This window comes from Frieseomelitta varia, unplaced genomic scaffold (genome assembly GCF_011392965.1).
Source record: "Frieseomelitta varia isolate USP_RPSP 00005682 unplaced genomic scaffold, Fvar_1.2 scaffold_567, whole genome shotgun sequence".
Taxonomy (NCBI): domain Eukaryota; kingdom Metazoa; phylum Arthropoda; class Insecta; order Hymenoptera; family Apidae; genus Frieseomelitta; species Frieseomelitta varia.
Genome location: NW_025110331.1, coordinates 122,694 through 144,049, shown reverse-complemented (window position 1 = coordinate 144,049; position 21,356 = coordinate 122,694). Strand labels below are relative to the sequence as shown.

The following is a 21,356-nucleotide window of genomic DNA, read 5'->3' as shown; positions in this document are numbered from 1 at the left end:
TCGAGATGGATGAATTTTGCAAGAAATAATTTACAATATATATTGTACTTTTTTATTGCAAACAATATTTGTAGAAATATTTTATTGATATGTTCAAACTTATATAAAATCGAGTTTACGGGATAAAGATAATTCATTTAAGTTGTGAATTTGCAAATCTGTAAATTAAAAAACGTCATATCTAATTATATGGTTCATCAAAAATATCATATTTCAATAAATTTTTTCTAATATTTTTAAATAGATGTCAATAGTTAAATATATACTAAATTTTTCATCTCAATTTTCATCGATCTCTGTTTTAAATCGTTATATTCCTTTATTAATGTTCCACCACGTTTAATTGTTCATATTTTCTGATTTTCGCGGTGCTTGCCTGAATCGGTACGACAGGATGTGATATGGTAAATGGGCCTATGCACCCTACAATCATGGGCCGAAAAAATACATTGTATGGAAGGTCTATTCATCTCGTCTGTGATTCTTCTATATTGAGTCGATAATGTCGGAAATGACATCAAAAAGATAATGTAGTTCCAAGTAATTAAATCACTGAACAGAAACTACATTAGGTTGTATATCTATTAAATATTTCATCTGTGACAATATTTTAATCAGATATAGGTATTATCTAAAAACAAAATTTATAAACGATATTTAATTTAATATTATGTATTTGATAAACTATTCTTTTTTACTATTACTTTTTTTACTGTAGTCTATTTCTAGTATAATTTCATTTCTGACAAATAAAATGATATTTTTTTAATCAGCATAACTGCTTCCTAGTGATATTTAGTAAACCTTCTTCTATAGGGATTTATATTTTTTTAACGTGGTATCCTCAAAACGTAACAAATACACTGTTTACGAAGTTTAATTTAAATTAATAAAAATGGGAGTAAAAGATCTTTGGAATATTTTGTCGCCTTTAAGCGAAAGAAAACCAATGTTTGAGCTTCAAGGAAAAACAGTGGCTATTGACATGAGTTGCTGGGTTGTGGACAGTCAAACAGTAACTGATCATTCTGTGCAACCAAAAATGTATCTTAGGTTTGTCAGTTTTTATTGGTTATGTTTATTATTTTTCCAAATAAAGTTTAACAAGATTGAATAATTATTACAGGAATCTCTATTTTCGTACAGCATTTCTCCTTATGCAAGGAATATCACCGGTATTTGTATTAGAAGGAGAAGCACCTATTCTGAAACATAATACAATTGCAAAGAGAAATAATGTTCGCTCTGGTTTACAAGAAAAAAAAACCGCTCATGCGAAAGGTAGAACACAGTTTAATAGAATTCTCAAAGAATGTAAAGAAATGCTTCAACTTATGGGCCTAGCATGTGTGCAAGGACATGGAGAAGCAGAAGCAATGTGTGCTCATTTAAATGAAGATGGGGTAATATTACATTTTTAATATTAGTGAAAGAATATGAATTGTAATTATTTATTACTTTTATAATTATTTTTTACAGCTTGTTGATGGATGCATAAGTCAAGATAGCGATTGTTTTTTATATGGAGCAAAAATAGTTTATAGAAATTTTTGTACAAGTGTACAAGGAAATCGTGGAGGTTCAGGTGGTGCTGTGGATGAATATAAATTAGAAAAGATAGAAAAGTTACTAGAATTAGGAAGAAATAAGATGATAGCATTAGCTTTATTATGCGGTTGTGATTATACTGATGGATTGAATGGAGTTGGTAAAGAAGCTGCTTTGAAGCTTTTTAAAATTGTAAATGATGAAGATATTCTTGAACGGTATAAAATATAAATTTAAATATGTTTAATGTATCTTTTATCTTATAAAAATGTTACATGTAAATGCTAATATTTCTTTTTTAGAATAAAAAGTTGGAGGACAGACATTACTTTAGATTATAAAGAAGCAGAATTATTAAGTTCAAATTTATGTTCATCTTGTGGACATACTGGTAGAGTGCAGAAACATACAAAGTCAGGTTGTGTAGATTGTGGTACGACTGAGAAATGTAGTGATTCTTACAAGTATGTTTTTATATATATGTATATTGTTATATATTTATTTCCTATATTTATATTATATTTGTAATGATATATATTTTCAGAGAGAAAAGAGCATTACTACTGAATGAAATTGCTTTACGTAAAAAGGCGCTTCTTATTGAAGATTTTCCAAATCAGGAATTAATAGATGAATTTCTTATTAGAAAAGATCCAATACCTATGAAAATAGATATTCAGTGGAAACAACCACAAGTGAATGAATTTATAGTAAGTTTTTATATACAATTTCATAAGTTTATTGTATTTATTCTTATTAAACTTATATCTTTATTATAAATTAATTTATGTTAGAATTTTATGGAACGACATTTATCTTGGGAACCACAGTATGCTTTTGAAAAAATATTTCCACTAGTAACTCGTTGGCAGCTTGTACATCTTCCAGATATCTCTGCTGAAACTCGTCTAACAATACCTGATTTATACATACCTGAAGCAATAAAGAAAATTCGAAATATTAGATCTGTTGCTAGTTATGAAATTATTTGGAAAACTGATCATAGTACAATAGAAAGGTTAAAAAAATACATAGCATTAAGTAATGACGGTGATAATGATGCGAATATTTTATCTGAATTGATAAGCATTGAGCCACAAAATGCTGTACAAAGATGTTATCCAGAATTAGTTGAAATATTTGAAAATGCAAGAAATGCGAAAACAAAAAAACGACCGACAAAAAAGAAATTACAAAATGATACAGATAGTGATGGAAAACGTAAAGTAGAAAAGAGACGTCAGAAAAAAAATGAAAAAGTTGAAGGTAATAGGAAAATTGATGAATTTATTTCCAAAAATGATCCTGTGTCATTGGAAGAATCTTTTAGAAGAATGAGTATTACACCAAAGAGATCTAAAAAATGTAAAAATATGGATGATTTACGAGAAAATCCGAAAAAAAATGACAAAATAAAACGCGGCCCTCAGTTCGATAAAGTATTACAAATAGAGAATATTAATTCAAAATTAAATAATACATTGGATAGAATGTTTAATGAACTTTCACCAGATGATTTTGTTAGTGATAACGATGATGTAAACATATCAGAGATAATAGATGATATATGTAATCAAAAGGTTTTTCAATTTAATGAATCAAAAGATATGTTAATAATTAATAATGAAAATAATCCATGTGAAAAAAATATTGAAAATATGAAAACAATTGATAATGTAGGTAATCTTGAAATTGAGTGTAATCAATATTTAAAAAATGATACAATTCATGATCAATCATTTGATGAATTTGCTGATATAACTGAATCTTATGTTCCTCTTAGTGAAAGAATAAAAAAGAAAAGATTTCAAAGAACTTCTACATTAATAAATAATAGATTTACTTTTGGAATTGATGATCTTATGAATGATACTGATCTGGAAAATCGACATACATAGCATTCAACATAAAATGCACTTTTTTTACGCAATTAAATATGCAATTAATTATTAGATTAAAATATTATTAATTGTCTTCCTATTATCTATGCATGTAAAGTATTATGTATAATTTTGAGAAATAGTATTTATATATAATTTTAAGAAATGATATTAAAAAATGTTTATATTTTTAAATAACTAATGGCGCTCGTTATTAGTTTAACATTCATATTTTAATTTTTTTTTAATTATATATTTTCAAGTGTGCGGGTATTCGAAATTGCGAATATTCGAGTCCGAATTGTGTAAGAATTTTAATTATATAATAACCATATAAAAGACATAATTTTAAAAATTTTGAAATTAAAATCAAAGAGTTAAATGTTTTTTTATTATTTAATATTAGATGGAAAATAGAAAAAGTTATTGTTTGCAGTAATTACAAGTAACGATATTATTACGAAACGTAATAATATGGAAACGAGCGTGGGATGAAATTTTTCGCACGATAATTTTTAAAGGTTAACAACGAACAAATATTTAAGTTCATTCTGTGACATTTGCATATTAATCCATAAAATACAGAAGAGAGACTTAAATATTCGAAGTGACACCATATAAAACAGTTCATCGAATTTTTGTATCAATAACTGACGATAGATTATAGAAAGCGAAGTATGTGACGAAACATTCATTATAATTTCAGAACTAGAATTACCTAAGTAATTAATTATTACCTAAGTAATGATCAATTTCTAATTTTTTATAGAAACTTTATACAACAATCCGTTTTTAAAGATTTTATCAAATACATAGATAAAAGTTTATATTTTATTGTAAAAAAAACTTTTTTCTATTTCATGCAATTTATAAATTTTGTATAACTTATTAGTTCATATTTTTATGAATATAATTGTAAAAATGAAAATTTAATTACTAAATAAAATTTTATTACTAAATTTTGTATGTGATATATTTGTAATATATGAATGTATTTATAGTTTACATACTTATTTGTAAAATTTGTTAATTGCTATATTTTGTTGGCAATGTTATAAATACAATTGTATATTTATATTTATATTTTTAAAAAAAATTATCAGAATCGTACATTTTTACGATATTCATATATTTAAAAGAAATAAGAAAGAAAGATTAGGCGTTAGGATTGTTCGAAGTTAAATTAAATAATTTCTCGTTGCAGTTGCATTTTATTTATAATTTTTCTTGATTTGTGGTTTTGCTACTAGCATTTCTGCAAGTACGCGATTATATTTTGTCCCAACTTCGTTATAAATTGTGGAACATCCTTCTCTCAAAAACTGGCGATATAACGTTGCAGCGAGAAATTGTGTAGGATCGTCCTACAATTTTCATTATGAATCCCGCGGAGTTTGAAGCGTTCTCCATGATTTTCCATATTTCTGGGGGAATATTGAAACTCGAATTAACGTGAGTATACGTCCTGACATATTTCTGACGGAACGCTTACACAAAGAGTAAGACGAAATAAATTAGCGCTTTTAATAATTTAACACCGAGAAATTAGATTCTGTCGTAACTGATCCTTCGTAACGTTGGAAAGATTATAAAAAATCAAAAAATTATATACTGTCAAATTTCATCAGTTCTGCTCGGCACTTTTTGCTCAGGATTATTTTTTTCGTCGACACTAAAAATATTAAATAGTAATTTGTAATCTCCGCAAAATATATGCTTCTGTTGCATATCTTGTAATTTTTATATTATACATACAGTTAATGAAAAATCAAAACGTTCTATATAACACATGTAACATTAACCTACGAAGGACTAATGCATTAATAATACAACGTTTCATTTGCAATTCTTCAAAATCAATTTCTATCATTAAATTGAATAAATTTAAATTATTAACGTTAAAATTTAATAATGTATTAAATTATTAAATTTTTTCATAATTAGACTTCATAGTTTGCATGTCTGTAGATTTCATAATTTTACTAAATGAAAAAAAATTGAAGTATTTATAACAGTAATACAGATCATTATTTAATTCTTAAAGGATTAATGTTTCTATGAGTGAATATACAATATTTGAAATTACGAAATGTTTCGATTAATGTAAGCCGGAAACTAATGATTTTTAAAAATATAAGCTGTACGCGATAATTTACAAAAAAATTAATTACCACACATTGTGCTTTAATTCTTTTCTAAATCATTTTATCATACTACAAGTAGATAATTCGCTATGTGTAAGTTGTAATAAGCACGTGATATAGATATTCATTTTTATTTGAAAAATCTTATATATATACATATACAGTTTGCGAAACAGAAACAAATAATTGTGAAACACGTACGTTCGTGATAACTTGTTAATCATCATTTAATGTTTCTTTTTTTATGAAAAAGAACTTAATCATTCCACATGAGATAAAGAAGCGATTCTTGAATCGTTCGATAGATGAAAGCGATAATCTTACCCGACGTATGATTCACTAATGGAAATTAAAATTTTTCTATTTTTGACTACGCCAAACTATATTATTTTAATGGATTGCTGAAATCTCTCCGATAAAAGTAAATCTAAATGTGATTGTATGTATGAGATTTATGGACATTTATATTATATTATTATATTTTATTTATATTATACTCATATAATATTTAATTTATATATAATAGATATAATATCCGCAGTATATAATTCACAATCGAATAAAGAAATATTTAGAATATGTTGAAAAACATTTTAAATACTTAAATGTTATAAAGATTGTTTAAAAGCGAGATTGAAAAGTATCAAAAAAAAAAAAAAAAGAATACAAACATCTCGTGAATTATATAATTCTTAAATATTTAATTTTCTAACACAAAATGATTCATCTCATAAGTAGCAATAATATTTTGTATAGTTGGAATAAAAAATTATCAATTAATAACTCATTTTTTTTATTTTTTTATAATTTTTTATTTTCTTTTATCAAGACTTATACTAAAATGTATTGACGATTTCAATTTCTAAATTCAGATTTCAAAAAGGAGTATAGGATATTCTAATTATAATACATTTAAGATTTTTTTATATATTTACCTAGTATTTTAGCTATAAACCTATATAAATATATAAATATAGATATAAATCTATATAAATATATAAATATATATCATATATCATATATATTATCATAAATTAATATAAAAATTACATTTTATAACTATATGGACAAAAGTATATAATATGTTATAATAATATTTAATTTTGCTTTGAAACTGAAAATATTTGCAAATTATTTTAACGAATAATGTTATAATATTGTAATTATAATAATGATATAAATAATAACGATAACATTAAATTATCATAATATTACAACAATAATAGGAATAATATGTTAGTAATATTTCTGATAAATTTTTGCAAGTTACAAGTTACCAAAGCTAATAAATTCTAATAAAAATAAAATTAAAAAGGAAATGCTAATAGAAATTCTTTAAATGTAAATTTATAAGTATAAAATATAAATTTTGCGATGATCAATAGTAAGAGTTTTATGAATATATAATAAATAACAAATGCAATTAGAAATAAATATTTTCATTGAGTAATTTATCGGATTATTCTTGGATTATCGCTTTCATCTGTCATCGATTGGGCAAGCGAGACATATGTACACATAAGTTTATATAACTCATGTAAACAGAAAAGATAATTAAACCGATATTACAGAAACTTTACTGTGAAAAAATACAATCCCTTATCCAAAAACTACTGTATTATTAAAGCATTTCGTATTGCGTGGATAACAATCGAAAATAAAATTTTCATTAGACATACATTGTGTTAAATAATAAAGATTAAAAAATTATAGAAGCTGATAGTATGTTTTTTGACTTGGAGGATAATAGTATAAATTTTCACTGAGCAAACAGGGTGTATGTTAAAAAGTAAGAATTAAAAATTTCAGAAGCTAATAGTATTTCGTTAAAGAGCGACAATATAAATTTTCATTGAGCACAATATAGAGTGTTAAAAAGTGAGGATTTTAAATTTTAAAGGCTGATGGTAGTCCTTTAAAGGCTGATGATATTTCTTTAGAGGCTTTTATACTAGAGAGATGGCAAAAATTTCCATTAACCTCACAGAAAATTAAAAACTTAGAATTTTTAAAGGCTGATAGTATAAATTAATATTATAGTAATAAATAAGTAGCAGTAAATAATATGAAATCCGATTTCAATTTTTATATATTAATTTGAATATATACTTTTTAGGCAATATTAATTTTATGCAATTTTTTATTTCTTTATACAATTAAAAATTGATTAAGTTATGCCTTGTAACTTAAGAAAATTTCGAAGGACATATTTTCTCCAGAATTTATTACCTCAGTTAATTATATTATTAAATTATTATTATTTCAGTATAGTTATTTTTCAGAAAGAAATTATTAATTTCATATCGTATCGTCTACATCGATATCAGAAAAAGGAACAACATCGGTTATCATTTAATAAGAATTAGATACTACACTACGCATCTACGTAGTATAGTTACGATTGTCGTAGTAAAGTATTATAATATTATAAGAAAAGAAGAATGATAGAGCCAACGATTGTCAGGAACGTTACACGTAAGTTCTTGTTCTCGGAATTTCAGTTCATCACGAGATAAATGATTACGGCATGTATCGATAACCTATTAAAAAAATTTGCGGAGAATATATAAAGAGAAAGATACAACTGATGTTATCAAAGAAACATAATTCCTGCATCAGACAACAATTGTTAAAAGTGTTCTCTTTACAAGATGAAAGGTAAATTTATTTATTTTAAAAAATTTATTTTAAAAAAGTCCAATTACGATTTTCAAGCAAAGTATAGAATTTGTAGCTTATAAAAAATAAAAATATAGAACATGGAACAAGAAATAACTTTAGAAAATTGTTTTACGAATTATACATCATAGAAAATATAATGCTCCGAATGTTTTATGTATCTTTCCCTGTTGCGTTCATACTATGCAATTTTTTTATTTAAAAATACATAAGTAAGTAGTTTATTTATAATTATTAAAAAATAAGAATTCACGAAACTTGTTATAGATATTCTTAATAAAATGCAATATGTTAAATCGTTGCAGATGAAACAGTCCTTAATTTCTAATAACTTCTAATTTTTTTTTTTACTTTTATATCTTTCCTGAGAATGATATTAACCATGATTCACTATTATAAAATAAAATATTAAAATCCTTAGTTGTTTAGTTTATCCTCGATTGATAAGTCCCCTTTAACTTTAAATTAATAATTATTTAGATCAAAGTTCAAATCTCTCCACAAAAGCAAATTATTTTTTCATATAATAAAACATATTACATTTTTAATAAAACATATTTCATATAATAAAACATATTACATTTGTTTAATTTTAAGCTCTAAACATTACTGACCAGCATTCACTGAGGACTAAATAATTGATCATGACATTAGTCATTTCATATGCAGCAACTTCGTAATAAGATAAAGAATGCAACATTAAATAAGATTGTTTAATTATTTTTTCAGTACTGTGGGCGGTAGCTATTGCTACGATCACTCTGGCTTTCGTTTCTGCCAACCCACCACCTAAGTGTCCGCCTGATGGAATTGATGTCACCATAGTTCCGAACGAAGATGACTGCTCAACTTTTTACGTTTGCGGTGCAGGCATAGCATACTTAATGGAATGCTACAAAGGACTTCTCTTCAATCCCGAATTACGAGTATGCGATTGGCCAGAAAATGTAAATTGTGCTACCAGTCCAGCGCCTCCAAGTTCATCTAGCGCACCAAGCTCTCCAGAACCTCCAAGTTCATCCAGCGCACCAAGTTCTCCAGAACGTCCAAGTCCATCGAGCGGACCAAGCTCTCCAGAACCTCCAAGTTCATCCAGCGCACCAAGCTCTCCAGAACCTCCAAGTCCATCGAGCGGACCAAGCTCTCCAGAACCTCCAAGTTCATCCAGCGCACCAAGCTCTCCAGCACCTCCAAGTTCATCTAGCGCNACCAAGCTCTCCAGAACCTCCAAGTCCATCGAGCGGACCAAGCTCTCCAGAACCTCCAAGTTCATCCAGCGCACCAAGCTCTCCAGAACCTCCAAGTTCATCCAGCGCACCAAGCTCTCCAGAACCTCCAAGTCCATCGGGCGGACCAAGTTCTCCAGAACCTCCAAGTCCATCGAGCGGACCAAGCTCTCCAGAACCTTCAAGTCCATCGAGCGGACCAAGCTCTCCAGCACCTCCAAGTTCATCTAGCGCACCAAGCTCTCCAGAACCTCCAAGTTCGTCCAGCGCACCAAGCTCTCCAGAACCTCCAAGTCCATCGAGCGGACCAAGTTCTCTAGAACCTCCAAGTCCATCGAGCGGACCAAGCTCTCCAGAACCTCCAAGTCCATCGGGCGGACCAAGTTCTCCAGAACCTCCAAGTCCATCGAGCGGACCAAGCTCTCCAGAACCTCCAAGTTCGTCCAGCGCACCAAGCTCTCCAGAACCTCCAAGTTCATCTAGCGCACCAAGCTCTGCAGAACCTCCAAGTCCATCGAGCGGACCAAGCTCTCCAGAACCTCCAAGTTCGTCCAGCGCACCAAGCTCTCCAGAACCTCCAAGTCCATCGAGCGGACCAAGCTCTCCAGAACCTTCAAGTTCACCAGAACCACCAAGTCAACCGTCAAGCACACCGGAACCCCCCAATTCACCAAGCACTGCAGAACCTCCAAGTTCATCTAGTCCTTCAGAACCACCAAGTTCAAATAGCATTGTGAATCTAGTAATGAACAGAAAGTTTAGAAGATTTCTGACTGTATAAAATAAACTACTAATATATATTTATATTAGATAATTTTGAATTAGATCCAACTTTGAGATATGATCAAGTGATGGAATAAATATTTATTGATAATAAGATATGTATTCGTGTGACATCTTTTCCGTAGTTTTCTCATATCAAAATTGTGCACTTTCATTCTGAGACGAATATTGTTACGTGTTATAATTATTATATTATAACTAAATACGTAATTAATATTAAATGGAATCGCGGAAATATTTTTATTACATTTATTGTTTTATGGTTTTATTGTATAATTGGTACGGAATGAATATTGAATCGATATCTGTATTGCATATTAATTTTCTAGAATTTATGTATTATTTTGCAAGATAAACCAAAGAAATGTATTTTCGCAATAAATGCTTAGTTATCAGTCGTGTTATATTATTTTAATATCGATGTCGATAATCAGATTAAATTTAGATAATGAAATAAAATTATTCTGTGCTTAATTCCATGCATTTACTTTTTTCCAGTAAATTTCTAAAAATGTCTAGAATATAACGCTTAAAAGATTGTCAAATGAACTATGTGATATAACTAACTATTTCCATAGAATAGCAAATAAATATTTTTATATTCCCAACAGAAAGTAATGTTTTTCGTATTCACAGTTAGAATGAAAAGAATACACATTTCTTTGATCACTAAAATGTTGAAACAGAGAAGAGTTAATTTGACGCGAAGAAATTGAGATGCATTGAAGCGAACGAGTCTCTTGTCATTAATCGAAATCGAATGGAAGCTTCTCGATTTTTGTCTCGTACACTTCTACGTTGGCGAATTACTTTAATCGAAAGTGTAATCATTAGCAGAATAAAGAGAAAGGGATTGGTGAGACATTCTGTGGATCTATTAAAGCGTCTGAAAAGTTTGGCTTACGTTTCACGGAATTCAAGACGTTTAAAACTTCTTCAAGCAATTGGAAACATCGGTGAAACTTTCCTTTGTTGTCCCCAATAATTTTCAGGTCTACGAAACTTCAGAAACTGATCTTTTGCGAGTTTTTCGTACGAATATGAATCGAATGCACCATAATGATGTGTAAGTAAATTATGCAGTTGTTTTATGTCTTTTGGAACTTTGGAATGAAGTTGTCGGAATGTTCAGTGTGAAATTTTGGGAATGCAATTATGTGTAGTTATCACATAGTTCATTATTTTTTTTAATATTTTCATAAAGATAGGTAAAAAGAACCTGGAATATTATTTATGCGTTATTAAATATTATAACGCGCACTGATATTTTGGATATTTTATATGTTTTTGTATATTATTCTCATTTTTAAACTTTAATCACATTTTAGTAGACATCAGTAATATTTTATTTAATGTTCGCACTTTATTATAATAATCATATTATAATAGCTAAACTATTTTTTTGATTAAAGGTCAGCAAAATATATTATTATTTATTAAAATATATTATTATTATTCGCACTTTATTATAGTAATCACATTATAATAACTGAACTGTTTTGTTAAATGTTTTGTCAGCAAAATATATTTGCACGACAAAAGTGTATTTTATTCTTCAGATTACAAATGTGTAGGTAGCAGCATGGCATTTGCTCGCATTCTTGTCGTTTCTTATACTAAACGACTATTAATATAATAAATGAGTAGGAATTTAGTCACAGTGGGAGGGGAATGAATGAGCATTTGTTCGTTCAGTCTAAACGCATACTGATATATAAGAAACAGAGAAATCGAATTTTGTCATAGATACCTAGTGGTTTAAGTAAAAAACTACGCAGTAGTGAAGTGTGTAACAATATTACATACAAAGTATTTTATTACAAATAGAATTATTATTGGAATTTATTACAGACAAGGTAAAAAATACATTATTAAATTATTGAAAAATTATTAAATAAATTTAAATAAATATACTATAAAAGGTACTTTTAATCTCGATAATTGTAAAAATTCAAATGTCTCTAAAAATGTTGAAATTTTTTTTTACTTAATGATCTTGAAGATTGTAATTTTGTTTTTACAATAATCCTATAAAATTTGCTGGATAATTTTCTTTTCAAATTATTCATGCTACAAGTATATACTTATATATATGTATATCAACACACGCATATATGTATAATTAGTTATTTTCTTGCCTTATTTATTATATTTTATTTATATTAGTTACATCATTATATGTTTTGTTAAAAATTGTATTCTTGGTGAAAAGAAGTCGGTATGAGAATGTTTTAAATTTTGGTCGTGAGAAGTAATTCTCTAGAATTATAAATCATCGCAATACTACAGATTATCCACGAAATTATTATTATCAGTGCCTGAGTACAACACTGACCAAACAACCATGATTAAAGCTTATTTAAGAGTTATGTACCACTATTGTTTGTATCTTGTGATTTATAAATGCAATTATTTTATCTTTCCCTTATGTTACGATTTAGTTGAATAAATGTTTTGATCTCTTGAAACCACAATCGTGTTGCGGTATTACAAATGATTTGATATAAGAGATGGCTGCAATATCTTTTCTCTTGTCTCCAATTTTTATGGATCATTTTTAACGTAATACTTATTAGAAAATCGAGGTATTATCATTTTAATGAGAACTCGTAACTACATAAAGTTGAGTTCCAGGTAAAAAGTTTTTTCGTATTTTACTTAACTTTCCTGAAATTTTCAAATTATTATTTTTAATTATTCATTTTACATACATTTCAGTTTATTATTATGATTTATCTACTATTATTTTTAATATAATTTCCTTAGTACAACACTTGTAAATAAATTTCTACTGGAGTTTTGTTGTTTCCATTATACGTATCTTCAAAAATATGAATTTGCATAAAAATCCATAATCTATTTATTTACTATTAACAAATTAAACTCTAAACATTTTAAAAAAGAAGTACAAAATCATACAATATATTTTGTTTTAAAACAATTATGTTAAGATTAAAGTTACGAAATGAATCGAAAAGATATTTTTCCTTTGTTATAATTGTTGCAAGCTTTAAAAGTTTCTCCTTTTTCAAAAAATATAAGACAAAGACGAAGAAAAAATTCGGACTAATGTAAATAATTGATCTTTCGAAATTCTTTAAAATTGCAGCGGACAGAAACTTATAATTGCATTTCATTTTATGCAGCATAGAGAAGTCGTCGAATTTATTTTATTCTATTAACATAGTAACAAAGTGTAGTAGAATTGCATTTATTTGAACCAAATTTTAATCAATACGAAATTAAATGAATTCAGTCGGTTGAATCTATTTATATGAATCAGAATTCCTATTATATAGATAAAAAACAGTACAAATTTCGATTATACAAACTATTTGTCCCTCGACAAGTTTATATAAATTTATTTCTACTACATTGAAAATCAATTTCGAAATTTTAAATTAACAGCAAGAGAAATACATGATTTTAATTTTTCTATGAATATAAATGTATATTTCTTTTAAGATACATTTGAAAATTCCAGGAAAGAAAAATTTTAAGAGCTATTTCTTAAATGTTTCTCGAAAATTTATTATCGTATATCTTTTGTATTGTTTTCATCACCTCACCAGAAAACGAAAGAACGGCGGAAAATTATCAAATAACAAAAAACAAATACGTGGAAATATAAGACATAATAATAGGAAATGATAATCGAAGTATTTAACGATTGTTCGTAGTGTGTATGTTTCTAATGTTCTAGAATATCGAATTCATCATCGTTGTTCTTATCACGAGATCTAAACATTGATAGGATTCGAGCATGCATAGATAACCTACTAAAAAAATTTGTGGGGAATATATATACAGAGAAAGACACAATTGATACGATCAGAGAACTATAGTGACTCTACAAGACTACAACTACCTAGGAAAAAAGTTTACAAAGCCAAGATGAAAGGTAAATTTAGTAAAATCTAATTACGATTTATGTATTCTCAAGGGAAGTATAAAATTAAAAATTTGGAATTTAGAACTTGGAGTTTAGATTTCAGAATTAACAATTTAGAATTTAGAAAATTTAGAATTCAGAATTTAGAACAGAATAAAATGTATGAAAATATATAATATAGAATTGTTTATATTACTTTATTTCTTTTTCGATAAAATTAATTTTTTTTTTCATAAAACTTCTCTCAGACACGAATAATACTATTGTAGTTATTGTGTTAGTATAACTCAAAATTTAGGTCTTACATTGCTTAATTCTGAAATTTTTAGTTTGGTTTAATTTTATTACTAGTCTCTATCAGAGAAAATACGAAGCAAAATTAAATACATTAAATTTTATAATCTAAATCATCTGTGATTCCATAGATACTTGGGTGCTCAATGTTTCTATAACAAAGTAATCAACAAAACATCAAATTACGTTATGTTTAGTTAGCTTTAAGCTTTGAATTGTTCATTAATAAATATTATTAAACTTTTACTCAATAGATTCTGAATAATTGATTGTAAAATCGCTCATTTCGTGCGCAAGAACTCGATAATGAGTTACAAGATGAAATATTAAACAAACTTTCGATAAATATTTTTCAGCAGTGTGTACGGTGGCTATTGCCATGGTCAGTCTGACCTTTGTTTCTGCTATACCACCAAGGTGTCCGGAGCAGGTCAGCGATGAAACCATCTTACTTCCAAATGAAGAGGACTGCGCGACATATTATATCTGCAGCGGAGGTATAGCATTTTTAATGAACTGCAGCAAAGGACTTCTCTTCAACAGTGAATTGCTAGTTTGCGATTGGCCACAAAATGTAAAGTGCCCAGGTGGTTCTTCATCCAGTGCAGCACCTACTCAAGATCCCAACGAAGGACCTAGCAGCACGGAATCTTCTCAACAACCTACCAGCACAGATTCTTCTCAGGAACCTAGTAGCACAGAACCTTCTCAGGAACCTAGCAGCACAGAACCTTCTCAGGAACCTAGCAGCACAAAACCTTCTCAGGAACCTAGCAGCACAGAACCTTCTCAGGAACCTAGCAGCACAGAACCTTCTCAGGAACCTAGCAGCACAGAATCCGTTCAGGAACCTACCAGTACAGAATCTAAAGGACCTAATAATGAAATCAGCGGAAAATTCAGCAACCATTATAGCAATGAACATTGTTACGAACCCAGCGATGAACCTAGCGATGAACCTAGCGACGAACCCAGTGACGAAGCTAGCGACGAATCCAGTGACGAATCTAGCGACGAACCTAACGACGAACCTAGCAACGAGCCTAACGACGAACCTAGCAACGAACCTAGCGACGAACCTAACGACGAACCTAGCAACGAGCCTAACGACGAACCTAGCGACGAACCTAGCGACGAACCTAGCGACGAACCTATTGACGAACCTAGCGACGAATCCAGCGAAGAAATTAGCGAAGAAATTAGCGAAGCATGACGTATTTATGTAAAGAACGAAAAGTTTCGAAGTAATTAAGGTTGTATGAAATAAATGATATAGTATAATTATATAATATAGTATATAGTATATTACTTATGTTAAATATTTTTGAATCAGTGTACGCGACCTCGAGATAATAATATTCATTATGTATTCATTGACAATAGGATATATGTTCATATAACATTTTTCTTTTTGTAATTGTCATATCCCAATGTTGCGTCTAATGTAGATTCGTTGTAAGATATAGCATATTATTATATATTATAGTTATTATAGTTATTATATATTATAGTTATATTACTATATTAAATATAACTGAGCTGTTATAGATCTATGCTGTCCCTTTGTTCAACAGTGTGCATTGTATTTGCACTTTTCGAATTGGAAACGTTATGACGGAAACATTTTGAAAACAATAATTAAAAAGTTATTTGGAATATATAGTTTCAAATGATCGTCAAATGAAATTGTGATAGTGTTTTTATTGGCATGGTATGTATAAGAAATCTAACAATGGATTCTTCTGTCAAACGTTTGCACATATATCAGTCGTTTTATACCGTTTTAATGTCGATTTCGAGATTAGATAATGGAACGAAATATAATATACGTAATTCTGTACGTTTATATCTTTAGTAATTTTTTGTTAATGATATTTATAAGATAGTCAAATCCTGTAATTAAATACCAATCAGAAGAAATTCTTGCATAATAGCTTAATGACTATACAATGATATGTAATAACATAAATAGCATAAGTAATTATTTCTAAAGTTCAGAATATACTCTTATGTTTCAAACAAAAATATAAAGTTAAAACAATAAAAATAATACATTTAATATATGGATTTTTATAACTGTTGATACAAGCAATACTTATCAATAATTTATTTCATATAGTCAAAGTCGACAACTATCACGGAAAATCTTGTAGAGGCGAATACTTGGTAAAAGAATTATCTTTCGAATCAATAATTTGAGTCAATTCGACGCGAAGAAATTCATTAATCGAAATCGAGTGGAAGTTTCTCGATTTTTGTCTGGTACAGTTTCGTGTTGGCGTGGTGAATTCCTTCGGTCGAAAGTGTAATCATTGGCAGAGCAAAGAGAAAGGGATCCGTGAAATATTTCTGTGGATCTATTAAAGCGTCCGAGAAGTTTGGCCAACGTTTCACGGAATGCAAGACGTTTAAAACTTTTCCAAGCAATTGAAAACATCAGTGAAACTTTCGCTTGTTGTCCCCAATAATTTTCAGACCTACGAAACTTCAAAAACGATTTGACATCGATCTGAAAAGAGTTACTGTATGTGCTAAATAAAAGCGATCAAATTGAATTTATTCGCGCTTTGTCAATATTTAACTTTGTTAATTAATTTAACTTAATTAATTTAACATAATTATATTTGTGAAAATGTTTGAAGTGCAATTACGTTTGTATAATACGTAATGAATAAGTGGATATTCGTACCATAGTTCATCACTAGATTAGAGATGTTTATTCAAATATATATATTTATGAAAATATTGTTTATATGAATATTGATACTTTGGTAATTTTGAACTTCATTAGGTATACTATTTTTTATAAAATTCAGAATCTATTGATGGTGATTTATCATGATATGAGAAAACCATGACACGCATCAGGTACATTTTTATATTTTAAAATTTTTGATAAAACTTGAAAATAGCCAGTTATAGATATTTAAAATTTCACGAATTTTTACTCGCAATAATCTTCAAGAAACAATGTCTTTAGAAAATTTTGTGTCATTTTTTTTTCATAGGTATGCGAATAAATAGAAATATTGATATTGAATTATTATTTTAATCAATTAGGAAGAAGTTGAAACACATTTAGTAAATATACAATAGTATGTAAATATTTTAATAATGCAAATATTTCGAATGACATATAACTGGTGGCATAACCGTCATTCTGCGTGAAAATTGAGGCTGATGTTTCATTAAATGCATATGCATTTTCTGTTTCTATTTGATGAATTTCATCCTGTATTATCTATTCCAATAGTTTACAAATTTATCAAATAAGTAACAACAGAATGAGCATTTCGTCTTATTCTGCACTTTAATTACTTAATTAATTACTTTTCTCTATATATGTAAATACATCTACTGTTTCATTATATTATTATTTATCATATAGTTATACATATACAATATATTTACAATTTAGTTTTACAATTTACTGTTTTGTTTTATCATACATACACGAATTCTAAATCACAATTTATAATTTGAAAATAATAACACTTTTAATTGACAATATCTTTTAATTTATTCAGTATTTTAGTAATTTTAAATTGCCATGCTTTAAATTAATAATACTTTTAAAAATTAACATCCAGCACTTCAGACGCAATAGTACATTTAATAAATATTTTTAAAATATTCTTGTTCTTTTCCAACATGTGTATTTTAAAATACAATCATCAATGTATTAACAGTTTACAGATTCTTCGTTACTGAATCTACAATTAACAAAACTTTAAAATATCCCACGCAACGCGTATGAAATACGTTCCACGAAATCTTTCGACATCATCTCCGCCAAAATGAAATCACCGTGAAAAAAAAATCCAGATCCACGGGAACGAATAAAGACCATTCATAGGCAAACGACGACGGCTCAGCATTCAGAATGAGAGACAGAGGGGGTGGAAAAGCATGGATAAGCTTGTGTTCACGTGGCGGCAGCTGGACCGAAACGATAGTACCTGTTCAATCTATCTCCGCTGGAACATCTCAATAACAATTACTTTCCGCAACGTCGACGGTATTTAATTCACGGAAACGTGCATACGATCCGCCTGTTCCCGCTACCGTAACCGCAGGCCATCGAAATGGCTGTCGTCTCTCCGACCACCCTCCACTCTCCACTCTCCGATCTTTTCTCTTCGCCCCTTGCATTTAAACACGCTGTACGCTCTCCAGAGGATTCCCCCCCGGCAGGGCTAATAATCATGTACCTCGTGTGTGGACCGTTATCACTCGTGGTGTGTGAGGGACGAGTCGCTGGCTGATAAGGTGACAATCTCGAAAGTCCGTACGAGTGCGAATATGCGATGGATGCACGTTCCACGCGCGTAGACTTACACAGTTGCGAGGTGCACGTGCACAGGCCGGTCGCCTGTATTAGAACGGGGGCGGTTGGCGAGGGAGAGGGTCGAATGGGGGTGGCTACTGGGATTTTCAGTACGCGCGCGATCGCCGTGCCGAAAACACGGCCTCAGCGTGTCCGCTTCGTGCACACCATCGGGGATGAACACTCGGTTCTCTCAGCGACGATCTCGGACTTGTTGATGTTCCTCTGTCACTGCTGGAAAGGAAAGATTCAGCGAGATCGGTATCCTCACTGCACGAATTGATTTGTCAAGTGTGCGATTTTCACCGGGGGAACGACGTTCAACTGTGACGAAACAATAGAAGCCAATGAACTGAAATCTGCGTGTAATAAGTTTGATCGATGAAAAATTAAGGAGAAATTTGTTGGTACGAGCAGAAAATACAAAATTTGACATTTGTTTAAAATAGGTGATATCGTGGCAAATGCGGTAATAACATAGCAAAGAGAGTGAAACGAAGGCTACGAAGAGCTTGTGAATAAAACAATCGAATGTTGTACCCATTTGCATTAAAAATTCGTTACTTAGAATCATCGTGATGTTATAACAAACATGATGATGAACAATAAACATGATAAAGTATTATTAGATAGAATATTATCATTGTCAACAATTGAAGACTTGCGAGGAAAATGATCGATAGAAAATGCTAATTGAATGTACCGTTTGAATAATATTATAATTGCCTAAAAACTAGTGACACTATAATATTATAATAAATACGATACTAAACAATAAATATAAAATATTAAAATTATCAGATTACCGACTTGTGAACGAAATGAAGAAATTCTAGTCGAACATTTCGTTTGAATAATATTGTATCCATAGTGTTATTAAAAATTTGTTATTTGGAATTAATGATGCAACAATAAATGCACGATAAATATATTGAACGGTACATTATATATCAAACAGTACATTATAATATAATTAAATAACACATTACAATAGTGCACGGAATCGAGACTAACACATTGGATAATTGCGAACCAAACAATCGATAAATAATTAAATAAAATTAACGTTAATATTAATTATAGCCACAGTGTTATTAACAACTGCTTAGGACTAATGTTATAAACAACAAACTTGATACATTATTAAATATATTTGGTAATCGAAGTTTTCGCGAGTGGTAGAAGATTCCTCAAAGATTAGCCGATACTTTTGCAGTTTATTGAAAATTTCCTAAAATTTAATGATACCGCAATAAAGAAAAAGAACTCCGTATCTGAATCAAAATTCTCAACAAATAAACTGTTCGTCACTGACAGAAGATTTCTCGAAGAACTGATATTTCTGCATAATGGTACAATAACAATTACTAATAATAAAAAGATAAACTCGACAGAAACGTAATCGATAATCAAAGTTCCCAGAGCGAAACTGTACTGTGAGTGAGCAGAAGATTTCTCAAAAATCAACAGATACTTTCAAAGAACTGAAAAATTGTTTAGAATTGGTAATAACATATTAAATACTACTACTGAAAAGTAATCTGCCATCAAAATCCACAACAATAAACTGTGAGTGAGCAGAAGATTTCTCAAAGATCAATAGATACTTTCAAAGATCTAAAAAATTGTCTAGAATTGGTAATAACATGTTAAATACTACTGCTGAAAAATAATCTGCCATCGAAATTCACAACAACAAACTGTGAGTGAGCAGAAGATTTCTCAAAGATCAACAGATATTTTCAAAGAACTAAAAAATTGTCTAGAATTGGTAATAACATGTTAAATACTATTGCTGAAAAATAATCTGCTATCGAAATTCATAACAACAAACTGTAAGTGAGCAAAAGATTTCTCAAATATCAACAGATTACTTTCAAAGAACTAAAAAATTGCTTAGAATTGGTAATAATATGTTAAATACTACTGATGAAAAATAATCTGCCATCGAAATCCACAACAACAAACAGTGAGTGAGCAGAAAATTTCTTAAATATCAACAGATACTTTCGAAGGACTAAAAAATTGCTTAGAATTGATAATAATATGTTAAATACTACTGATGGAAAATAATCTGCCATCGAAATCCAGAACAACAAACGGTGAGTGAACAGAAGATTTCTCAAATATCAACAGATACTTTCAAAGAACTAAAAAATTGTCTAGAATTGGTAATAACATATTAAATATTATTACTGAAAAGTAATCTGCTATCGAAATTTACAACAACAAACGGTGAGTGAACAGAAGATTTCTCAAAGATCAACAGATACTTTCAAAGAACTAAAAAATTGTCTAGAATTGGTAATAATATGTTAAATACTACTGATGAAAAATAATCTGCCATTGAAATTCACAACAACAAACCGTGAGTGAGCAGAATATTTCTCAGAGGTCAACAGATACTTCCAAAGAACTGAAAAGTTGCCGAGAATTGGTAATAACATATTAAATACTACTACTGAAAAGTAATCTGCCATCAAAATCCACAACAACAAACTATGAGTGAGCAGAAGATTTCTCAAAGATCAACAGATACTTTCAGAGAACTGAAAAATTGCCTAGAATTGGTAATAACATGTT

At 29.2% G+C, this 21,356-nt stretch overlaps 2 protein-coding genes across 3 annotated transcripts; both read left to right on the top strand.

The window, feature by feature from the left end:
• Positions 1 to 835: 835 nt before the first annotated feature.
• On the top strand, positions 836 to 3,579 carry LOC122534020 (flap endonuclease GEN). Of its 2 annotated transcripts, none has more exons than XM_043664275.1 (6): positions 836 to 1,053; positions 1,127 to 1,403; positions 1,480 to 1,766; positions 1,851 to 2,012; positions 2,093 to 2,258; positions 2,343 to 3,576. In XM_043664275.1, the coding sequence occupies exons 1-6, from the start codon at positions 896 to 898 to the stop codon at positions 3,444 to 3,446; spliced, it is 2,154 nt and encodes a 717-aa protein (XP_043520210.1). In that variant the 5' UTR covers positions 836 to 895; the 3' UTR covers positions 3,447 to 3,576. The 2 variants fall into 2 exon arrangements, with proteins under 2 accessions (XP_043520210.1, XP_043520211.1); XM_043664276.1 differs by having other exon boundaries at positions 911 to 1,053; positions 1,147 to 1,403; positions 2,343 to 3,579.
• Positions 3,580 to 8,097: 4,518 nt separating this feature from the next.
• Positions 8,098 to 15,726, top strand: LOC122534018 (flocculation protein FLO11-like). The gene is made up of 5 exons (XM_043664274.1): positions 8,098 to 8,230; positions 8,981 to 9,707; positions 9,754 to 10,219; positions 14,047 to 14,161; positions 14,803 to 15,726. Exons 1-5 carry the CDS (start codon positions 8,224 to 8,226, stop codon positions 15,657 to 15,659), a joined length of 2,172 nt encoding a protein of 723 aa, XP_043520209.1. The 5' UTR covers positions 8,098 to 8,223; the 3' UTR covers positions 15,660 to 15,726.
• The last annotated feature ends 5,630 nt before the right edge of the window (positions 15,727 to 21,356 follow it).

Bases quoted from the DNA above. Each gene is read 5' to 3' on its own strand.
- LOC122534020 (XM_043664275.1), top strand. From the start codon at position 896: ATGGGAGTAAAAGATCTTTGGAATATTTTGTCGCCTTTAAGCGAAAGA. The intron at 1,404-1,479 runs GTAATATTACAT...TATTTTTTACAG, and splicing joins CTCATTTAAATGAAGATGGG to CTTGTTGATGGATGCATAAG. The intron at 2,013-2,092 runs GTATGTTTTTAT...ATATATTTTCAG, and splicing joins AAATGTAGTGATTCTTACAA to AGAGAAAAGAGCATTACTAC.